The sequence below is a fragment of the Cinclus cinclus genome, chromosome 12 (assembly GCF_963662255.1).
Source record: "Cinclus cinclus chromosome 12, bCinCin1.1, whole genome shotgun sequence".
Lineage (NCBI taxonomy): Eukaryota > Metazoa > Chordata > Aves > Passeriformes > Cinclidae > Cinclus > Cinclus cinclus.
The window spans coordinates 21,174,879-21,197,484 of NC_085057.1; the positions used below are offsets into that span (position 1 = coordinate 21,174,879).

The 22,606-nt window shown below is 40.5% G+C and overlaps 1 protein-coding gene across 12 annotated transcripts in view; it reads right to left on the bottom strand.

Moving 5' to 3' along the window:
• Nucleotides 1-22,606, bottom strand: part of ATP2B2 (ATPase plasma membrane Ca2+ transporting 2) — a 169,083-nt gene that overhangs the window by 65,038 nt on the left and 81,439 nt on the right. For 3 of the 12 annotated variants that reach the window (XM_062500949.1, XM_062500948.1, XM_062500944.1), the window contains exons 4-9: nucleotides 21,659-21,784; nucleotides 20,800-20,925; nucleotides 11,770-11,811; nucleotides 9,986-10,150; nucleotides 7,662-7,876; nucleotides 5,401-5,643 (exon numbers count right to left, since the gene is read on the bottom strand). In XM_062500949.1, the coding sequence (XP_062356933.1) occupies nucleotides 5,401-5,643; nucleotides 7,662-7,876; nucleotides 9,986-10,150; nucleotides 11,770-11,811; nucleotides 20,800-20,925; nucleotides 21,659-21,784 (917 nt within the window). Of the gene's footprint in view, nucleotides 1-5,400; nucleotides 5,644-7,661; nucleotides 7,877-9,985; nucleotides 10,151-11,769; nucleotides 11,812-17,612; nucleotides 17,709-19,010; nucleotides 19,044-20,799; nucleotides 20,926-21,658; nucleotides 21,785-22,606 lie in introns of all 12 variants that reach the window. The other 9 variants (XM_062500955.1, XM_062500953.1, XM_062500952.1 and 6 more) reach the window with 7 other exon arrangements.

Sequence of the window (22,606 nt, forward strand, 5' to 3'; positions counted from 1 at the left end):
AGATGAAAAAATTAGTATTTGTTACTGTCTACTGATTTCCTGTATTATTATATGAGGATGAAACCTTTGACAGACCTATCCTTCCATAAAATACCTGTCAATTAGCACTTCTCCTCACCTTAAAACACAAATAATGAAGTCGTGACAGTGTGTCTGAAGGGAGAATTTACTTTTGAGCACTGCCTGAGGAAAGAAAGCAGAGATAAAGAAACATTCTGAAGGATGAATTGTCACCAAAATTCCCTCAAGCCCTTCTGCACCAACACTAGCACTGCAAAGCTCCCTGTGGACACAGCTTGGACTTGTGGAGCACACATGGTGCAGATAAACAGGGAAAACCACACTGTAAATAGAGGAGCACAGTGTGGAGAACTCATGCAAACTCTTCTGCTGCCAGTTCAGAGTGAGCCTTTTTCCTTTCCTTTCCTTTCCTTTCCTTTCCTTTCCTTTCCTTTCCTTTCCTTTCCTTTCCTTTCCTTTCCTTTCCTTTCCTTTCCTTTCCTTTCCTTTCCTTTCCTTTCCTTTCCCTTTTTCCTTCCCTGTTTTCCCTTTTCCCCCTCACTTTGCCCTGCAGCTCTGGGGTTCTCCCTCCTTTTCCCATCATCTCTTTTGCTCCCAAAGCTCTGGCACAGGCAGCTCAGCCCGGACTGGCCCCTGGCCCACCTGATCAATGACTGATAAACGATCAATGACTGATAAACGATCAATGACTGATCTTTTCCAAAGACTTCACATCAACAGCTGGAGCTGCCACCTGTGCCTTGATGTGAGTGGCAGGTAAATACAGAAGGAATAAACAGGATTTAAGCTGTGCCAGTTACTCTGCTGTAATTTAAATTATCATAAATGAAAGCTTTTCTCAATCTATACTTACTACTTTTTTTTACCACTTCTGTGCCCGTTTCTGTCCTTATATTTTGTGTCTGGAGGGGTTTTTTAAAGTATTTATTTTGACTCATTTTTAGCAGCAATTGGGGAACTAAGCTGGATGAAATAAGAGATGGCTTGAACCTTCATGTGCAGCAAAAATAAACGGGAAAATCATCAGTACTTTAACTCAAGAAACAAACGGCTTGAGAATAGATTCTAAGCAAACCATACCTGAGAGGAAAAATATCTTTGCAATTCCATATGCCAAAATAACTCAAAAAGGCAGTTTGGAGGTTAAAAGCTATTTTCATATGGTTCTCCTTGGAATAAAAAAGGCAATTCTAGTGACAGATAACAGCAGTTTCATTTAGCAGAGTGCCCTTGGCAGATTGCTCTGCTGCTACAGCCTCAGGCCACAGAAATTCCCTGATTTTCTGTTGATAGGTGTGGCCTAATCTGATCTGTTGGAGCTTGAGCTTTTGTAAAAATGAAATTAAAAAACTTTCCTAAACAGTCAGGGTCTCCTTCTTCCTTTCCATTTGTAAAGCAAAATTTCAGATAAATACAGAGACACATTAAAAATAATCATAATAATAATAAATATGCATAAATGTAGATAGACAAAGGAAAGGTCTATTCTCAGACAGATGAGAAATGAGAATTAGGGAGCCACAGGCAACCACAGTTTAAAAAGTGACATTTCAATCCTCCTTTCCATCTCTAATAACTTTACAAATTAATGTGGGGAAATGTCTGGAAAAATCCATAAACATACTTACTACACCTCACTTTTCAAAACTATTTGGTAGAAAACTTCCAAATATCCATATTCCCAAAAAAGTATAAAGATTTTATTTTTTTAAGAAAAAAACTTACTATATTGAAATTGTTGGAGTTATGAATGGTAAAAGGAAATGCCAGGAATTTTCTGTTGGCTAAATAATATATATATATGTAATTATTGAGACAATTTTTTTTATCTGATTAAACAAAAATTTAAAAGTCAAGATTAATTCAAGTATTCGATGAATAAAATTCCATCTGTGAATGAAAAAAAAAAAATCTCAAAGAAAGAAGCATATTCTGCACTTAGCACACCTTCCAAAGGCTGTTCCTGACAGGAACATTGTGTTTCCCAACAATCAGAGAGCTCTTCTTGCTTGGGATGCAAATATATTCTCTCAAATAAAAAGAACTTTCACCTGGCTGCCACACCCATGTTCCCACTACCAGCAATGGATTTGCATCAATTCTTGCAGAGCAGCTGTTGTGCTTAAGTCTTGTTTTCCATCCTTTCACCATTTCACCTTTGTAGAATGTCATCGTTCCTTATGGCTTCTCTATATTATGGGTGTCTAATACATTATTATCTACCTGCTCTGCCTTTCAGCTGCAATCAAATTGCCTGTACTCTTTGTGCTTTATTTTATTTTCTCCTTTAGGTTTTATCCAACAACAGCCTTTCTGTCCCAAAAGCTTTCCCAGCTCACATTCATAACTTGATGAATATTTACTGACATGCAGACCAACATATTTTTATTTTATTTTCTTTCCTCTGGGAAAAGGGAGTGAATGTGGAAGGCAGTGAATGTTTTGCCCTTTTCTGTGCCATCTCTTCCTTTGGTTCAAGGTTTGCCACAGTCCTGCCACAGTCTGTGCAAACGCACCAGATCATAGCCAGATCAACACTAAAAACTCCTCCTGGAATTCCAGATATTCACCCAGCACAGGAAAAAAAGGAGCCTTTGATCCCTCAGCACCCATCAAGCAGCAAATAAAAAGTTGATGTTAGATCTTCACAATAACAGCTCCAGCAGGGACTTTTCCACTGGTGCTGAAAATCCCTCATCTAAACCCTAAATGTGGTGTCTTCTTAATCAGGAACATCACACCCAGACAGGAAATTAAAAGAAGAAAAACCTTTCAAATTAAAACTGAAATTATGAAAGCAAGAGCTGCACAGAAAAGTTCAAATCAGCAGTTTTGGTGTTTGGAGTCTCTGTTTCATCACTGCTCCTTGATGTCCAACATCAATGTGCCATCAATGAGCTCCAAGTGCCATCATAATATTCCCAAAATGCAAATTTTGCTCTCAGAGTGACAGTCTTTGCAGTCCCCATCACAGCTCACAGGCAAAAATGTACGAAGCCTGATTTTATTTCCATGTGGGAACAGGAATAATGAGCAGAAAGGTTTGCTGGAGAACAGCTTCACACAAACAGCAGAAACGTTACTCTGAAGCTAAAGGGATGCAAAATCAGCTCACCCAGCAACTTAATCTTGGAAAGCAGTAAAAAGAGCTATATTTAATGACGCTATTGTTCAGTTGGAATAATTTTTGTTTAATTTCTCAGGGAAATTCAAATCTTTTATGCCAAGCACTGATATTATTCCCTTTTTATATTTTTATCAATGGTTCAGTTGCCCCTTAATCAAAAGACAATGCAAGAGGGAATATTTCTCATTCAGCAGAGCATCTCGACTAATTTTATGATCCCATATGTGATCCCTCTGAACAGAAGTTCACACAAAGAGCAATTTACAGCACACACATAGCTGGAGAGCTAAAAATAGAAAATGCAAAACTCAGTCTTGGTGGCAGAACCCTTACAATGCCCTTTGTGTTTCAGCTGATATTCACAATTTGATTAAACATGCTCCAAGAATGAGTGCATGAGCATGCATTCTGTATTAGCAGGAAGGAAAATAATTCTGTATATTTATCCTGGAAACAACTCCCTCAGGTATTTTTTACTGCATTTATTTGGGATGCAAGATGGGCTGTGGAACAATATCTTGTATGTTATAGTTCAGCTTCAGCTTGTTATAAACTGTGAATGAAATTAAATCCCCTGAGGCTGGAGCTGTGGTTCTCATGGAGTCCATATTGCAAAGCTTTAGCTCATAAGATCTAAAAGATCACCATTAATTTTAAAGAGATAAACTCAAGCAGTCACTGATCTGCATCCAGAGGATTTCATCCCTTTACCAGTTTAGAATCAGCCTCTGTGCAAAGCTAAAAAAGCACTGAAATGATGAAATATTGACTTTTTTTAATAGGCACAGAGAACTGATTCGAACAAGGAGTAATGAAGCCAAGTCAAAGTAAGGAAAAAAAATAATCAAAATTACATTAAGACCGTATTAGAACTAGTATCAACCAGAAATGTTTCAGTAAACCACAAGAAAAACACAGATTATGAAACCTAATGTTGCAGATGGGGAAGTCTGGTGATTTCCCATTTGCTCTAGCATTCAGAGGGGGTGATCTGGTGTGGAATCTGAGCAGAAACACTTTGGTACTGGCTTTGACCTCAAAATGAACAGCAACACAGAAAACTCTGTCAAAGGTTCTGCCAGTCACACCTGACTGAAAAACCAACCCATGCTTCCCTGCTGCTCCCTGGAAATGAGGAGAATTCTGCGGGCACTGGGAACGTTCTCTCAAAGCCTTCCCAAAGTCACACTCCGTGCCTTGTCTGAACCCTGGGTATTCAGGCTGTTGAATTCTCTTTCTCCAGGAGGAAGCACCTGAGCTGACAGAGGCTGTAACAACATTTAAATAACCTAGGAGTATTTTACCTCTCCCCAGCAATCAAATGTTACATTGATTTGTGAGAGCAGGAACTACCCAGCAACAGCAAGCCGTTCTTGCTGGTTTAGAAGTTCACAAAGGAAATTCAAGGAGCTGCTGCCATAATACATCCACTCTGAGTTATCACACATTATTTGTTTTCTCTGACTGTACTTTAAAAGACCACTTTTAAAACAAACATGAAGTACACGCCTGACTATTCTGCAGCTCAGCACAGACCTATAAAAAGGACCATACATATATTGATAAACTAAAAAGAAAAAAAATCCATTTGTTCAGCAGCGTTAACATTCAGCTTGACCTTTCAAAGAACAAATCTATTGGAATTGCAAAAATTTTCAGCCTCTTAATTAGCTCTGTACAGAAGAATACAATGCCACAAGCAAACAGGATATTTCTATTCTGGCCTCCTGTACAGAGTGAATAAAATACTTCAGGATGTAAATCACTTGAAACTAGAATGAATAAAGGTCATTAACCTCGTTGATTTAACCAATCCAATTTGTGCTCTTTGAGCATTAATTGAAATTTCTTAGACACACAAAACCATTTGCATATATGAAGGCTCAGTGAAAACTAGCATATTTGTGTTGCCAAATTCATCTGCACCAGAACTCAGCCACCCCTATCTTATGCAGCAGGAGTTTTTCAAATGTCTCATGGTCTTGTATGCTTAAGCAAATCCCTGTCCTTGAATAAAACAATGAAACACACAGTTTTCAGAGCACCTGTTCTCATTTTGAGCATGTCAACAGGCACGCTGAATTCATTATGAACTTCATTATGAAGTTAATGTTTCATAATCAAGAACAAGACACTAAGGAATTAAAACCTCTCAATAAAAAATTAAAAAAAAAAAAAAATAAAATTAAAAAAATTACTCCTCCTTCTGCTCGGCCTCGCTTGATTGCCCAAAGAAAAACGCACCTACTCACCAGAATTTTTGTAGTGTAAGCACTGTTGATAGCAATGGCATTGACCAGCAGCTCCATGGTTTTGGCAGGGATGGAGTCAGGGTCGGGGATCTCCTTGTAGTGGACGTCGCCCACGTAGGCCTGCACCACGGTCATGCGGTTGGTGGTCAGCGTGCCCGTCTTGTCCGAGCAGATGGCCGTGGCGTTGCCCATGGTCTCACAGGCGTCCAGGTGCCGCACCAGGTTGTTGTCCCTCATCATTTTCTGGGGGGAAAACCCACCAAAACCCAAGTAAGAAAGCCTGCGGGGTTGGCTTTGATGGGTTTTTAGCCATAAGAAGCAAAGCAGCACACGGACAGTCTCGCCGGTGAGAACGTGATGATCTCCAAAGCGGAGCTTTGGTGGGTGCTTCAACCTCTCTTCACGTTCAACATCCATCCATGCAGACAACCAAAAACTGAAAGAACTAGCAAAGGACTTAAAAGTGGAAAACAACTCGGACTGGGTCAATGACCTCCTCGGTCAATGGGGACTGACGGGATGGGCTTCATCTTTAGTTAAGGGAATTTTATGGATTTTCATTGTGATGATCACTGTGTTAGTCATGTTCCCATGCCTTGTCCAGTATTTTAGAAGAGTTGTTGGGAGTGCATTTTTATTAAATACAGAGAGAGGAGTTGTGGAGGGAGCAGGGCCCCTCACAAGGCCTCCTTGGAGAACTATCCCCTAGATAGGAATTGCTCAGTCACAGTGACTGGTCTAAGAGACCCTTCTCCTCACTTTGGACCCCACTTCATCTCCTTGTAAAACTATTGGTTCTATTTCCTTAGCCCCAAACCATTGGTCATTCTGTCAAGCCATACCTTCCCTATAAACCCCCCTACTTTTACCCAGTTCAGTGGAATGCTGCTGTCCCTGGACTCCCCTTGTCAGAAGACAATAAAGAATCCTGCGGAACCTCTACACAGCGCTCCCGCTCTCATTTCTGTGCGCCGGCCAAAGTACCTTGCAAGCCCAGCTGAAATCACTTAGAGCTGAAATCAATCTAAGAGCTGATCTCCTGAACTCCAGGCACTGCTTGCATCTTGGTACCTTGTGGCTGACACTGCCTAGAGTCCAGGAGAGGCTGTTCCCTGTGGAACTCCCTATCCAGGAACGTCGGGTGGGAGCCAGGGTCTGACCGACCCCCGGCCCAGCCATGACAGGTGGGGGCCAACAGCCCCAAATCCCAGTCACAGACAACCAAGCTGTGCCCATCCCTGAGATAAACTAAATGGATTGCATCATTTTCCTGCAGTAGGTTTGCATTTTAAGGAATAGCTGGAACAGCGAAGATGAGCTAAAGGAACCAGGATTTTTTAAACATTATTGTTACAGAAAACATTTGGGAGTTTTTTCTTAACACTGCTTGGTATGCCCGGCTATTATCTGGCAGCACGCAGATGGACCACACATTTTGGGGGAAAAGCAAAAGGGAATGAGAAAGGGAAAACAGTGTCAGTGGGAGGACATCAGGAGAATGAGAAAACATTTTCAAAGCAGCTACAATCTTCATTAACAAAACCCCATTTAGAGACTTACTCCTTTTTCCTAATAATTGTGACACTTGGCTACACAGAAGCCAAGAGATTCCTTCCTAAACTTCCTAAGTTAATTTGTTTACATGCCAAATGGAAATAAACTTTACACTATCTTCACTTGAAAGATTCCCAAAATGTTTAAATCATCTGATTAAACTGCTCAAGTAATCCCCAAGTCCAGGATGTTAATCCTCTTTAATTTCCTAATAGAACCATTTACATTGACTTCAAAGAACTGCAACTGCATTGAAGAAAAGTACATGAAAGCTTCAGTGAAACTCTTCATTTCTTGAAGAAACTCCTATTTCTCTGAGAAGTGTTCCTGAAGACTTCAAATCCTTGTCAAAACTTTGTACAATTGCACAAGGAAATTTGAATACAAAATTATTCTGTATCAAAAGACTGGATTATTTTCAGAGTACATTATGCTCAATAAATTTCTGGTTCCTTGAAAATTAAGTGTGTATTTCTACTGCTTGATATTCCTGCACTGTACAGTTTTAAGGAGATGTGTTAGATGCATTTGCATTTTTGTTAGAAATATCTTCAATGTAAGTTTTCTTTAAAGCTATTTCATGAACATTTTCAGCACATCATTTTCAGACCGTTTTTCATCCCATCTTATAAAACCTGAGAACCAACCCAGCAGCAAACTCAAGCAAACAGCGCTTTTCTCCCTGGATTATTTTGAATGTCTCTTACCTTTACAGAATAAGCCAGAGAAATAGTGACAGCAAGTGGGAGTCCCTCAGGAACAGCAACCACGAGCACAGTAACACCAATAATGAAGAATTTAACAAAATACTGAACGTAGACAGGAGTGCACTCAGGCAACCACTGCTTCTTGTTGACCACAAAGGTGTCAATGGCAAAATAGAGTACCAAGATGATGACAGTGATGGCAGACATCACCAGACCTGGGAGGAGAAATCACCAGTTACCATAAAACCAAACACCACTGAGAACATGAGCTACTAGGAATTGGGATACAATAGGAAATTATTTCTTTCTTTGTGACATTTTTCACCGGTACCAATAACAATGATAAATTGCACCATGAAGAAAAAACATTTCCATAATATATTTACAGCAATCAGACATTCCAGTGCACAAGAAATTCTAGGGAATTAATTTTTAAGCACTTACTGCTGCCTTTCAAGTTTCCCAGGCAGTGCAGGAGCTCTCCTGTCACTTAAGCTAAGTTTATTCAATTTAGCACATTACTTTGCCTGGTACAACATTTATCTGTCTTTTTAACCCCCACCTCTTATAAATTACTTGTCTATCCATATTTAAATACCTTTCTTCTAAGTAAGTATATCTTTAGAGGCTTGAGCAAAGGAGTCTCCCAGTTTACGTTGCTGTACAAAATACTGCAGAGAAGCCCTACAGATGTGTCTGAATGAACATAAAGAGGCAATAATGCAGAATTACCCACAGGACAGTTTTTCATTGGGTTTTTTTACATGCTGCTGTTTCCAAGATGTCCCTGTTCAAGAGAATGCCTGCAGAGTGTGTATTTTCATAGAAAGAGGTTCCAAAGAGACAGAGACACCAATAAATATTTCACAGAATTGACAAAATATCCCAAGCCACTCCCTGGCATGTCCACTCTTCCAATAGCACAGACTGCTGGGATAGCAGTCCTGCGCCACAGTTTTGTCCCTGGGTTTGAGTATACAAATAAAATTTCCATTATAGCCTCAGCCTTGCCTTGCTCTGACCAGCCCTATCTGGCAGGTTTGTGTGAAGCAGTTAAACCTGCACTTTGGAATAAATTCACTTCTCCCTAATGAGTTCACAGAGTAGAATGAGAATGCTGTGAATCTAATGTCTTGACTGCAGTTTTAAAAAAATTGGTAAAGCAGAAGGATGCTAAGGTTGACAGGAAACAGATGAGTCAGGGAGATCATACTGTGCCAGAGGATAAAGGAAAACCCATTAAAATACTGTACAGGCAAATACTCCTGACAACGCAAGACATCCCCATAGATTGCTCAAAGCCAAAGAAAAACCAAATGAGGCAATGATTAATTGATTGAATTCCTGTTTCTTGCCACATTACTACACAATTACTACACATTCCCTACACAATTACTTTAAGGGTAATGTTCACGTGCCTGCCAAAATACCAAAGAGAGCAGAAGTCTAGGCAGTGCAGAAAGGTATTTAATCCAAGGAATTAATCATCAGGGGAAACAAAGGAGAGAAGCTGGAGGAATATGAATTGGGGCAAGGCATTAAATCGGATACCAGAAGTGATTATCCCAGACTCAGTCACACTCTGTTCAGGCAAAAGGAATTGGCATCTGGGGGTTATGGGATCAACTCCTGTGATGAACTCAAAAACGAGATGGGAAGGGGAAAAACAAGACTGAGGACAAAGGCTGAGGGAGATAGAACAGAAGTAAACAGATCTTGTAGGGCCTCAACCAAAGAGCCGAGATCAAAATCTCTTTAATACCATGAGAAAAACAAACCTAAGGAACTTTAGGCCCTTATGGAAGATTTCCACTCTCTACCTACATGGTGGAGAAGTGCTGCTTGCAACACCAGATGGTTCTGGATACAGGAGTCAAAACATCTGTCGTGCTTGGGGAGAAGGCAGGAACGTAGATATTTGGGGAGAACGGAATGATTTCAGGATTCATGAGAAGGAAATACTGTATGAGTGATATTTTGAGATGATATTAGAGATTCTGAAACTGTGTACTCCCAAGTTCTGAGGGGAGAGGAAATTAAATACATAATTACTGCACTTGGGAATATTAACTCTGAGAAAAGCTGCATTTCATTTTGATTCAAATATTCATTACAGTTCAAGTTGCCCGAAGCTCCTTGACAGTCAAAGCTGATTTTTAGGAGAATAAAAGATCTTCAGCACCACATACTCTCCTTAGAACAGCTTTGAGATGACCCATTTCCAAACACTACAGTCAAAAAGGGCCTGTCCCCTTCCAGAACCATTTCCTTTCCAGCTCTTTGTCCCCTGTGACCCAGAGGGGTTTGGTGTCACCCAGCCATACCTGCTTTGCCAATCTGCACTGCCAGCTTGGTCAGCTTTCCCTGAAGGACGGATTTTTCTTTCTTGTGCATGTTGGATTTCTTCTTGTCCTTGTCATCTCCCTCTCCCCCTTCTGCGCTCTTCAGTGGCTGCATCTCCATGGCAGCAGCCCCGTCCTGCTGCTTGGCTGACAATGCAGAACAAAAGTGTTACACCAGAGCTTCATCCCTTCCTTTTCTCCGTGCTCATCTCTCCGAATCCAGCCAGCATCACAGCAGCTGCCTGGGACAATCTCTGCCAGGGACGCCCTGGGCTCCCCTCTCAGGCCCTGGAGACCCAGTGGGGCTCTGCAGGACACAGCTGTGCCAGCACATCCCTCGGGACACGTGGGGATTTGGGATGGAAAACCATGGATTTGGTTTATCCCTCATTCTTACCCCCACCCACGATGCTCCGGGCCATACACATTTACGTCACTGAATGTCTTGCACGCGACTTGGCAGGTGACAGCAGGATTCCCTGGAACAGCAGAGCTCGGGTGCTCTGACAGATCCGTATTGCTCAGAATTTTGGGATGTCTCTTAGAATGCAACTCCCCCTCACAACTGTATTTCCAACGCCAACATTTTGAAGGCAATGTGGCTGCACGGATGGCCCATGTGTCACCTCCCTGGGCAGCGGAGGCACCTCGGGGACCAGGAAACCACACACGCTGCCATCAAGCATTCCAGAAAACCCCTGGGTTATAAAGTTTCCTCAGCATTCTGTGATTGAGTATCTCAACCCTAGGGTCTGGTGGTGGTGGCATCACCATTCCCCGAAAAACCCAGACATGGTTTTAGGGCTGATCCCTCCTTTCCTGACAGAATGCCAACAGAAGGAAGCTTTATTTTCACATGTTTCTGAAAGGCAATGACATTGCAGTGGATATATGTGCAAGTGTCTGGTTTGTACTGAGCACAATAAACAAAATAGGATGAGATGAAACAGCTTTGCTTCGTGAAGAGATTGTACACACCAGTGATTGTTTGACCTGGAAATCTAATTTATCTACCTGGCCTGAATGCTTATTATTTAATGGCATTGTATTTGGTACTTCTGTACCATGAACCACTGAGTATCTCTATCCAGTTTCTGAGCCATCACCTTTGCAATGCTCAATATTATCTGAGAAAATTATCATTTCATTTGGTATAACCCAAGGAACTCTTGATAGCTGTGTCTTATAATAAAAAAAGAACCACGACCTTGCTTCAAAGAAAGCAAAATATTGGTTCAAATTTCTCCCTGACATGGTATATTAAATAAGAAACTCCTAAGACTCTAATTCTCCCTGTTGTTTATCCTTATAAAAGGCTTTCACACTGCTAGATAACACCTTGGCGTTAGTGTTTCCTTTTTTTATTGCTTTGCCTTTTCCCTGCAAATGAAGAGATGTCCAGACAATGCCATCAGACACCAGAAATGATGGAACTGGGCTGGAAAATCACTAACAGTACGTAGGATACACAACTTGCACAGGAAAAATTAATTCAAATGAGCTTGGTGAGATGAAAGCAACATCTATAAATGGTTAATTTAAAACACTCTTCTCCTAAATCTCTGCAACTTGTGGAAGCTGCGTTCTCTTTGCTGGCTTTTTGGTTGGGGTTGGTTTTTTGGGATTGTTTTGGATACTCTGCATGAACAATAGGGGCCAGTTTGACAGACGGGCACAGATCACAGGTTCTCACTGCACTTTGGGACAGGACTGAACTACATGCTAACAATACAATTCACAACCTCCTGAATAGGAAAGAGCATTACCTTTGTTCTGGTTGTTCTCCATATTGCCATCCTGCATCTTGCCTAAATGATGAAAAATTCCAACAGACAACAGACAGTAAACAACCTTCAGCCAAGACAGAACACGAAAATGGGATTTTGTATCAATGGGAGACAAAAGCCATGAGCACACCACGGGCACCTGGGCACCTCCCCTGCCCTCACACCTGCACTCTCAGAGGGGCCAACCCAGCTGGGCACACCCAAGGAATTCCAGCCAAGCTCAGGGTTGGTACTCCTTAAATGCTAATTATCAGCAGGTATTTTTAAGGAATCTGCATAAATGCAGAGGAGGAAACCAATAAAGTGGATCCAGTAGAAAGATGAATTGGAATAATACTCCTGAGCTGATGTTTCAGAGGGCTGGGACTTAAAAAATCTGGCACACACCAGCACAGAGTATGACTTTCTTAATGTATTCCAGAATTAAATTAGTCATGTTACTAAATTGAGAAAAAATAGAAACAATTGTGTAAATAAACATAAATACATAAAAATGGACATCATATTTTTAAATTCTGTCTTCGTCACTTGGTTGTACTTATTAGCAATTTTTTTTTTTAAAAACAAGTGCCAGGTGACGTAAATTCAGATTTATACTGAACACACATTTACCAAGTGTCTCTTTAATTTCCAGCTTGACATTTTATCCACAAACAGTTTTACCACAGCAAAGTCCTTATTAATTTGTGACTTTTTAAACTGGAAATGTCATTTGAAAGTGTGTATAAATAAAAAATGGTAAAATGTACAAATCACATAAAAAAACTTTGGTATCCAGAATAACAACTAAATATTTTCAAATGTATTAAAAATTTCTTGGTGGGATCCCTTACAAAACCTTCACAGTAATTATATGAATTTATGGCAAAGACTATCACAAATATTATTTCAGAATGGATGATAGTGTCCTTTGGTAGATATGTAAAATGCACAATAAAAATGATGCTAAGGAAAATTAAGTTAAAACACCACTACAGGATTGTTGACACATTCTAATAAGAAATATCATCAGATCTTTTTTTAAAATGTGCCAGCAGGTACATCTAGTTCTTCTGACTGCTATGTGGATTCATTTTTCACTCTGCTGTGAATAAATAATAACAAAATGGAAAAGCTAAGATGCATCTCGTGCATGTTGGTCTTTGCAATAAGTGGGAGACCAAAAGCAACCAAATCAGTCCTGTGCTGGTCAGAAATAGGCCCCAGTGTCACACTGGGAAAGTCCAAAGCCCAGAATGAGAGTCAGGGAAAGGACATCTCATGACCTAAAATCATCTCAGAGCTCGGGCGAGTTACTGCAACAAACCACTGACCATTAGCTGACTCTCTGTATTTCTAATTCTATTCCCACCCTGGCAATAGAAGGACTTTTAAAAATTCAGAATCCACCTTCCAGAGCTTTACACTTTGCACAAGAGATGAATTCATGAACCTGAGCAAAACCAAGCTCATGTTCACAGTGAAATTCCCTATAAAACCTTTGCCTGTGGGGCCCAGTTGGACTCAATACCTGCCTGGTGGCTGTTTTCTTTAGAAGGGCTTTTAATAAAGTTACTGGAAGACATAAAATATCTCCGGAGATTTGGATTTCTGGCTGGAGCATAAAGCCTTCCCTAAGAATTGGAAGGCATTAATTTAGAGCAGGCAGTCTGCTCCATTTCCTGCTCTAGGGATCCTTTTGCAGAGTGCAATTCCAAACCTTGGATAGCAAGAAATTGAATGTTCAACTTTCAAAAAGATAAAAATCACCAACAAAACCCAAACCTGACTGTCCCAGCTGGCAAACACATCACAGAGATTATTTTTCTTTGTAAATTAAAATATGTACTTTTAGCACCTATATTTGCCATTTAATGGCATAATTACCACAATAAATGACACTAACAATTGACTGGCTACCTGAAAATAGCAGTACACAAAACAAACTATCATTAACAACAGTTTAAACTCAGGTATTTAAAAAATAATTTCTTAATATTCCTAATTATTGCATTCAGGTAATTGAGTGGGGGAAGTCATCACAGGTAGTTACAGTTCAGTTATTTAGACATAATAACAAAGAAAAGGTAATTTGGGTAATCAAGATAAAGAAAAGGAGGCTGTAAACTATTTATACCCTCCAGTGCCAAATAATTTTAAGGCTGCACTTTTCTATAAAATAGGAACAAGGAAATGAAGGCAGAAAGAAAGGTGATAGAATCACCACTGCTGAGAGATCCTTCCTCCTTCCAGGTACAAATACTCCCACTCCTTTGCTCCTGGGTGCATTGTTTGGAATCATCAAAAGGATGAGTATTTATTAATATTCTGTTAGTATAATGTGAAATAATTCTTTGTATATATATATATATATACATATACACACATATATATATATAACATAATTCTGAAAATACTTTCATCTTTTCTGTTTGGAATAATAAATGTTGTTTGGGCTGGAGAAATCCATCTGAGTTTTTTATCACTTTTTCTAAGCAAGGATGAGAAACCAGAAAGTTTAGAATAGCATTTCTAACACCACCTGCATTCTGCAGCTGATTGGAAAGTTTTGAATTTAAATATAAGTATTTTTTGCATGTCTTTGCCTCACTATAATTCCTATATTTTGGAAAGGACTCGTGGCACCTTTACTGACTAAATTCTTACTATAAAAGTAATGGACTTCACCAAATAAAATTCCCAAGAAAAGCATCCCCCTTACCTGCTGCAGCCCTCGAGGAAGAGCCTATGACACAGAATAACAAAGTCCTAGTACTATTCTGGAAATTACGTGCCTCATTTGGAAATTATTTCTAAGTTGGAAGAAGTGCTTGGAATCAACCAAAGAAAATAATGGAATAGTGTTCCAAGTGCTGAGAAGGAACCATCCTATTAAAGGAAGTTTTAGATAATTCTTCCATGCACTCAGTACATAATTACACTTACTATTCAGAAATATATTAAAATATAAATAAAAATGCATTAAAATAGATTTATTATTTTTTTTAAAGTTCAAACTGCAAATTGCTTTGCAGGAGCTTTTGTAGCTCAGCACCTGCACTGGGATTAGCTGCAGATGTAAAATATCCCAGCAGAGATTTCTCTGAGTCTGGTAAGGCATTTCTATACCTTTTCTATATTTTCTGAACACACATTTAAGTAACAAATTCTCTAGGTTACAAATAAAAAAAAAAAAAAAAACCCACCCTGGAAATCCTGATTTAGGAAGGTGGCAGCGCTCTACTGGAAGGAAATCAAATTTGGGGTAATTTGAGCTGCTAGAAGGAAATCAAATTTGGGGTAAACAAGCTGTAAACAGTGATTGCTGCTTCCCCGATTTTCATTTTTCTAAATTACCTTTACTAAATATAATACTTTGGAATGAGATTAATTTTCTGCAAAATTGTCTGCTCTATTTGTGGCCTTAACTTGCAACCTTTCAAAAACTGAACATATTGTCCATAGTTCTGACAATGAGGTCAGAAACAATTCTCTGTTTTGATCTCAACTCCTAAAAATTAACAGAATTTGTAAGAGTTCCTTTGGTAAAGCACATAATACACAGGCTGGGTCACCAAGTAAATGAATTTACCACAACAGGCTCACTGGCTGAAAAAAACCCCTCCTTCTTCTGGGTCAATTGTGTATTGACAATTAAGAATAAAAATATTTTATCTGGAATGTAATAGGTTGATTTTCAAGCAACACCATTTCCTGAGCTTGCTACTTATTCAAGTATATAATATTTTTTTCTTTTCTAGAGATACTTCTACACAAAGGTATTAGACTTCAGGTAAAGTTCTTGTTTCCTAATACACCTCAGGTAGAACTTCCAGACTTTAAGAAAATATTCATTTCATCCAGACTAAAGGAGTATCTAGATGAATATGGGCTCCTTGCTTTGTAATTTATCCTCTCCTTCCCTTCTGCTCTCCAAACTATATCTCCATTTTAAGTATTTAACTCATCAGCAGTGCTGAGTGAGAAGGTACCAGAAATCTGGCATTGGCCATTTCCCAGCTAATTCCAAAGCACTCAGACCTAAGTCAGCCTGTCTGAGTTCTCCGAGCAGCAGAATTGTGGAAAGCCTCTCCTGCCCACGTTAATCGAGGACCAGCAGAATTACTGAACTGCCTCCTCTCAGAGGAGCTGAAATCCAAAACATCCTAAACTGCACCAAAAATCCACTCCACTGCTGCAGAGCCCCCGAGTTTGTATCTCTCAGCTCCAGGACAAACACGGACAGTAACTGCTGCTGCTGACTGGAGGGAGGATGATGGAAAATCACATCCCCAATTCCGACACTGATCTAATATCCCCTGGAAGTCAATTTCCTCATTAAGCTCAGCATTAAGCCCGAGCACACCAGGGACTGAGCAGGCAGCCCCAGGTCTGAGCAGAGCCCAGGCTGGAGCAGCACAGGCTGAGCACCAGCAGAGAGGGGCTGAACGCTGCTCCCATCCCTCCTCTGCAGCTGGCAGGGATGTGCTGAGGATCCACGGGGACTGCAGGGGAGCTGGTTTGTTTTACACTCACCAAAGTGGAATTATCACAGAATCACAGAACGGTTTGAGTTGGAACAAACCTTAAAGCCTTGGTGCCACCCCTGCCCAGGCTGCTCCCAGCCCCAATGTCCAGCCTGGCCTTGGGCACTGCCAGGGATCCAGGGACAGCCATGGCTGCTCTGGGCCAGGACCTCAGCACCCTCACAGTAATGGAGAACAAACCACTGATAATTCATTCCCTGGTTCTTGGTCTCTAAGGAATCTGGAACCAGGATGATGGAGGTCCCTGCCATGCAAGGAGATGTACAGATTGTAAATCCTAGTTTTCCAGAATGGGTTTTAAATCTGCTTATATGTTTATTTTAAATTATTTGAAAATAGGCTCAAATATTTCCTGTGTCACTGTTTTAAATAAGATCCTACAGCAGTAATTCCTGGTCCTTGATATTGCTATCAGAATCTCTCATTTCACATACTGCATGGAAAAAAACAAAACCTTCCTTCACCAACATGATGAAAAGTAAAATGACTACTCAGTATTTTTGGCACTGCACAAGAGGGAAAGGTTGCTTGGTAAATAAAGGCTCATGTATCTGATTAACAGCAAAATACAGCTGATGCCTACACTAATATTGACCTGTTCAATCCAATTTAACACTGGACTTTGGCTGTTAGGAGGGACACTGAAATATCTGTGTGCTAAGTAGCGGGGTCAGGAGCTGTAACGGGACATCGTCAAAACTGGCTGCAGGAATGGTTTGGTTTGGGTTTAGTTAACACAGGCAGGCTCAGAAGGAGATCACTGAGGGTTCACACAAATATCCTCAAAACTCCTCAGTCCCCCCTGAAACAGATGCTGAAAACTGCAGAAGTTGTTTTCAACCACAGTGTTGGTTGAAATGGAGGCAGAGCCCTGATCCAGCCCTCTCTCAGAGCTGTGTGAGGAATTGTGATATTGAAAAAGAGAAGAAGCAGAGAGAATCCCTTTCTCATGGTGCTCCTCTCCAGACCTAGGCTGAACAGTGAAACTTTATAATAAAACTGCAGGTGAATCTACCTGAACGTTTTGAAAGTGGCCTGACTTATCTGCTCCTTTAACTGCAGTTTTGATGGCAAATAGATCACGATTCCAAACCCTGCCAGGCTGAATTCCGTGGGAATAAAGCTGCAGCATCCCTGTGGCCCCTCTGCCAAGCTCTGCAGAGCATGTGGAGCAGGATCTCTCAGAGTGCATCACACACACACACAACATCTGTGCGGGTCAGCCAGGGGAGAGGGAGTTTGACACAGTCAGGAGAGAAATCCATCAAATCAGACAAGCCGGGGGTTGTGACGTACCATTGACTAAGCTGGCATTTGCATTATCAGTGGCATTTGCACCTGCTGCACCATCTGTGGCTGGAGGAGGGTGGGAGGAGGGATGGGAAGAATCTACTGAGCAATAATGGATTAAAAAAAAAAAAAAGAAACAAACAAAAAAAAACCACAGAAACAAAACGACAAATAATGATTAAATAATATCAACAACGCGAACGAATGCACGTGACGGAGCAAAAAGCCTTCGTGGCTTTGTTTGCTCCCAAAATCAAAGAGTTTGAAATTAATTAACACAAATTTCCAAGGCAATGTGGCATTGGGAAGGTGTCACAAAGTAAGCTGAAAACTCAAATCATAATAACAACAATAATCAATAATAATAACAAAACTATAAATATGAAGCACATTTAGCAAAGTTAAAGGGGTTGGTGAAAACTAACTGTACACAGTCCTGTGTACATTGCATTAGCTTTTTTATGTCTTATTTTTTGTACTTTAACATAATTTATGCATTTTTAAAGTAGTTGAAATATTTCCTTTGGAGTTAATTTACACAGTGCATGGGCAGCTTTAAAATTTGCATTTAAAATGCATTATATCTATATCTGCATGTACTTCTACCTAGCAAAATGGTAAAAACATATTATTTAAATGTATTTTATGTCTTAAATAAATTTAAATAAATTGCTTTTCAGCAATTACCCACATATTAGAGAAAACTGGACAAGAAATCTTTCCTAACAGGAAAAATAAAAAACAACCAAACAAAAAGCTTGAAGGAAGTTTTATCGTTTTACTATGTTTTTTATAGTAAAGTTCAATCTCTGAGAATAATAGATAAAATTTATTTTACTTTGTTTCCGGTGGTTAATTGCTCAGAATGGAACCAAGTCCTCCCATGAATCCTGACTGAGACTCTCCTACAGGGATTATTTCATGCTGTACTGGGTAGGTACTGCAGAAGAATGGGCTGATTTTATTTACAAATGGCAAATTGGGAGAAGAAAATAAACAGCTCCCAGGATTTAAAAACACACCCTGTGCCACTGCGTTCAGGAAAATTTCAATTGCAAATTTGATTACTGTGGTGGCAACGACTTAAACTGTTTGGTGACTCGTGCTTGTTCTTTATTCCGTTTGGATCCCCACCCCAACCAGCACAGCATGAGCTGCTAACAGTAAATCAAGTATTCCACCTTAAATACTTTGTAATTTACTTCTGGAGAACAGCTGATTATTCCAGCTGAACGTGAAGATTTGCAACACCAACAATGCCTGCACACCAAAAGATTTGGCACCAACAGTCCTGTTGATTTGAAATCATTCTTTAATTTCAGCTTGACTGATTCAAAGATGATTATTTCAATCAGCAGTTCCCCCCTGATTTGCACATTGGATGGGGTACTGTTCTTACTCTACCTGGAAGCTGCTGTTCCTCCTCCTGCTTCACACCTGCATGATGATTTTTTAAGTGTTAATGAAAATAAAAGCACACACCCACACGGACTGAAAGGGGCAGGGCTTTTGAGAACTGCAGGTTTATGGACTAGAGGTTTAAACTTGAGTTGGGGCCTCCATCCACCACCAGCTCTGCCCAGGCAGGAGCACAAAGCTGCCAGCAGTATCAGCAAATATGGAGGAATTCTCTGTATTATGGGCGGGGGGGGTATTATAGCTATTTCTACAGAGCCATAGTCCATTAAATTCTGTGTCTGCATCCAAGCTCTAACACACTTCTCTAAGAAGCTCTGTGTCTGGGTAATTTACAGCCACAATGTGTGGGAAACTCCCTGATTTCTCTCTTCCTGCCTTTCCAGGCTCTTCCCATCGAAACCTAAGAGAACCACCAGTATCCTGAGCAGAGCTCAGGGAGGCCAGCCCAGTTAAACCCAGCACAGGCAGCTCCCACATCACACAGGGGTGAAGCTGCTCCTGCTCTCCTGCAGATCTCTCAAAGGCTCTGAAGGACAGCAAGAGCAAACTCCAAGGTGCTGCTCAAAACTAGTCTGGCATAAAAGAGCTTTGCTTTGTGAAGTTCCAGTTTTCCTCCTTTCAGTTCTCCTGGCGCTCCCCTTGCCTGGCAGCTGTTGAGCATTTCTATGCAGAAACGAAATGATAAACATTTCATGTACTAAAAAGGGATTTCCTCAAAGCAGCAGGGAGTCAGAAGGCAGACACTTGTTGAACATACCCAGAAACCTGAGGTCCTGAAAACCATTTGAATTTGGCCTTCCTATCTGTAGCTTCGTATGAAATGATGGAAACAAAAAAAGGTGGAATCATATTGCTTGACAGATAGCAAATAAAATGTTCAGTAAACTTTTACTGCTTTTTTTGTATTAACAGTGAAAATCACTAGGAAGAGCAGAAATGTCTGAAAAAAACCTGCATTAATTGGCCCTTAATTATGTCTGAAAGACAAATATTCTTAGGACAGACTTGGAATGAAATTGTGGAAGCAGAACAATTTACATGACTGTGAAGAAAAACTGGAAAGGACAGACATTAAATCATGTTTCTGCTTAGTGTGCAGCCCATAAATTAGCAAATGCTTATGACATCACACTGCAATAAGGTGAAAAGTCTAAGAGGCTTCTTGATTTCATTAACTGATACAGGACATGAAAGTAAAACTGTCTGCTAACATTTACTGCTACATTCTTGGCTTTTACTATTCTTAGCTCAACCTTTACCCCTGAAGAAATTAAAATGCCTCTCAAGTCAGTCACTGACATTAAACAACCGGGCTAGCAAAGAGCCACAGCTTATCTTTATTTCAGTCCTGGAGCTCCAAGACAGATGCTATTTCCATGGCCAAGGGTTTTTTTCCTGGGGAAAAAAAAAATAAATTGATAGAAAAGCACAAAATCTTAGCAAACTGTAGGTGAGCATGGATTCATGTAGAGTAGCCACAGCACCTGGAGCATGCCCAGGTATTCCCTTGCATTTCAGTATGGACTGAATGGGAGCCTGCAATTCCACACTGGAAAAACATCTTGTTATCCAATGGGTTTATTGGTTAACAGCTTCAGCTGTTTTTCTGTGTGACATGTGATGATAAAAATGTGTCATTAAAAATAAAAAATAAAAAATTAAAAAAAAAAAGGCAGTTTGAAAAATCACGTTTATTTGTCAAGAGCAGAGGAGAGCTCTGGCTGCACAAAGCCCATGAGCTTTCATTGGAGAGTCCTGGTGTTGGGAGATTTACCTTTCTTGTCTTTCTTCTCCTCCTCTTCTCCCCCAGCTCCCAGCAGAGTGAAGATGATGCCAGTCTGAGAATTCACCCCCACAGCAGTCACCAGCATTCGCCCAGAGCCTTCCATGACATGGGTGCCTGAAAAGGTTACACAGAGCAAAAATAAATGTAAAAAATTATGCAAGGCTTTTCTGACAAAAAAAGGCCTTTTTTGTCAGCCTTCTTTTTTTTTCTCTCTCTTTCTGAGAGATTTGTTATGCTTTATAAAGCTGTATCAAGGGTGATATTACCACATAACCAATGTTGCGTGTTATTCTCAACCAAGAATTAATGCTTAAGCACAAACCTCAAGCTGCACATCCATCACCATCAGATTGTCTTTTTAAAGGAAATATTGTCACTAACCAAGTTTATCTTTTGCAAGAAAACAATTTCAGCCCAACATCACAAATACACAAATTAGGTCAGCCACCCCAAAAAAACACCCCCAAAATAAATTCCATTCAAACCTAAAGGTCAAAAAAGATCTTTAAAAGCCAGCAGAGACTTGGTTGGCTCAGCAAGAAAAGAAAAGCTCTTACATCTTCCTCAGAAATTTATCAGAGTCTCCTTCAGGACACGTCACTGTTTCCAAATACACTTTAATTAAGAAATTAATTACAATACAATGCTATTTGTATCCCTGTGTTTTGTTCGGAGGGAATCTTCTCCTGAATTGGATGACAAAGGTGGATGAAAAGATCCTCCCAAAAGGGGCATTTGCTCCTACACCCCAGAGCAGCTTCCCAGGAAAACAGGTAAGCTGGGAGCTCAGCTCTGCACACCTGGAGAGGGCAGAGCAGGAGCTCGGAGGGGACGGCGCAGGTTTTACCTGACAGCAGCATCGGGTCCTTGTCCACGGATTTGCGGACCTGGTCAGACTCTCCAGTCAAAGAGCTCTCATCGATCTTGAGATCATTTCCTTGAATGAATATCCCATCAGCAGGTAAAAGGTCACCTGTGGGCAGAACATGGCAGTGGAAAACCACCATGAAGTTGCTTTTGTAATTACATGATGAGTTTTATTATAAAATCACAGTTAGTTGCATCAATAAGTGAAATGAGAGCAGAAGGGAAGGAATTACTCCTGGTTCTGTCCACGTGAGCCACAGTACTGCAACCCTGCAAGGAAAGGCCTTTTATTGCAAACATTTTCTGCTTAATGCTATCCCAGAATCCAGATGTATCACATTTAACACACAATGGATATCCCCATCATGGGGGTTTGGCAGGGAAGTGCTCTCCACATCACTTTAAGGTTTGTCCATCAGACTTCACAGGAATTAACAGCAGCTAATTAACAGCTACGCTGCCCTTTCCCCTTCCCCTCTCAGGAAGCCCTTAGGTAAATCCAGGAGAAATGTGATGGCTGATGGAAGAGGGATATTGCTGGAATTAACAACTCACTGCAGAGGACACAGAGTTCCTGCAGGACTCTTTCACTCCACTGGAGCAGGGGCTTTCCCTATGGCATGGAATTATCAGGCACCTGATCTGTGGGATCAGTCTGCATCTGAAGTGACCCGTGAGGTGATCACAGAGGCCCAATTCCCTTCTACACAACATTTACAAATACCTCCTCTTATCCCTAACTGGACAGAAATAAAAATAAATAAATCTGAATAATGTAATCCTCCATGACAGAAAATTACCTTTGTACGAACAGTTCTTGTCCTGGTAAGTGAAAGAAGTTCACCCCAAGTAAACTGATTTCTTAGTGCAGTTTTAGAGCAGGTTTTTAGGTTCTCCTCCTGCCCTGACAGCTCAGGTGCTACCTCAG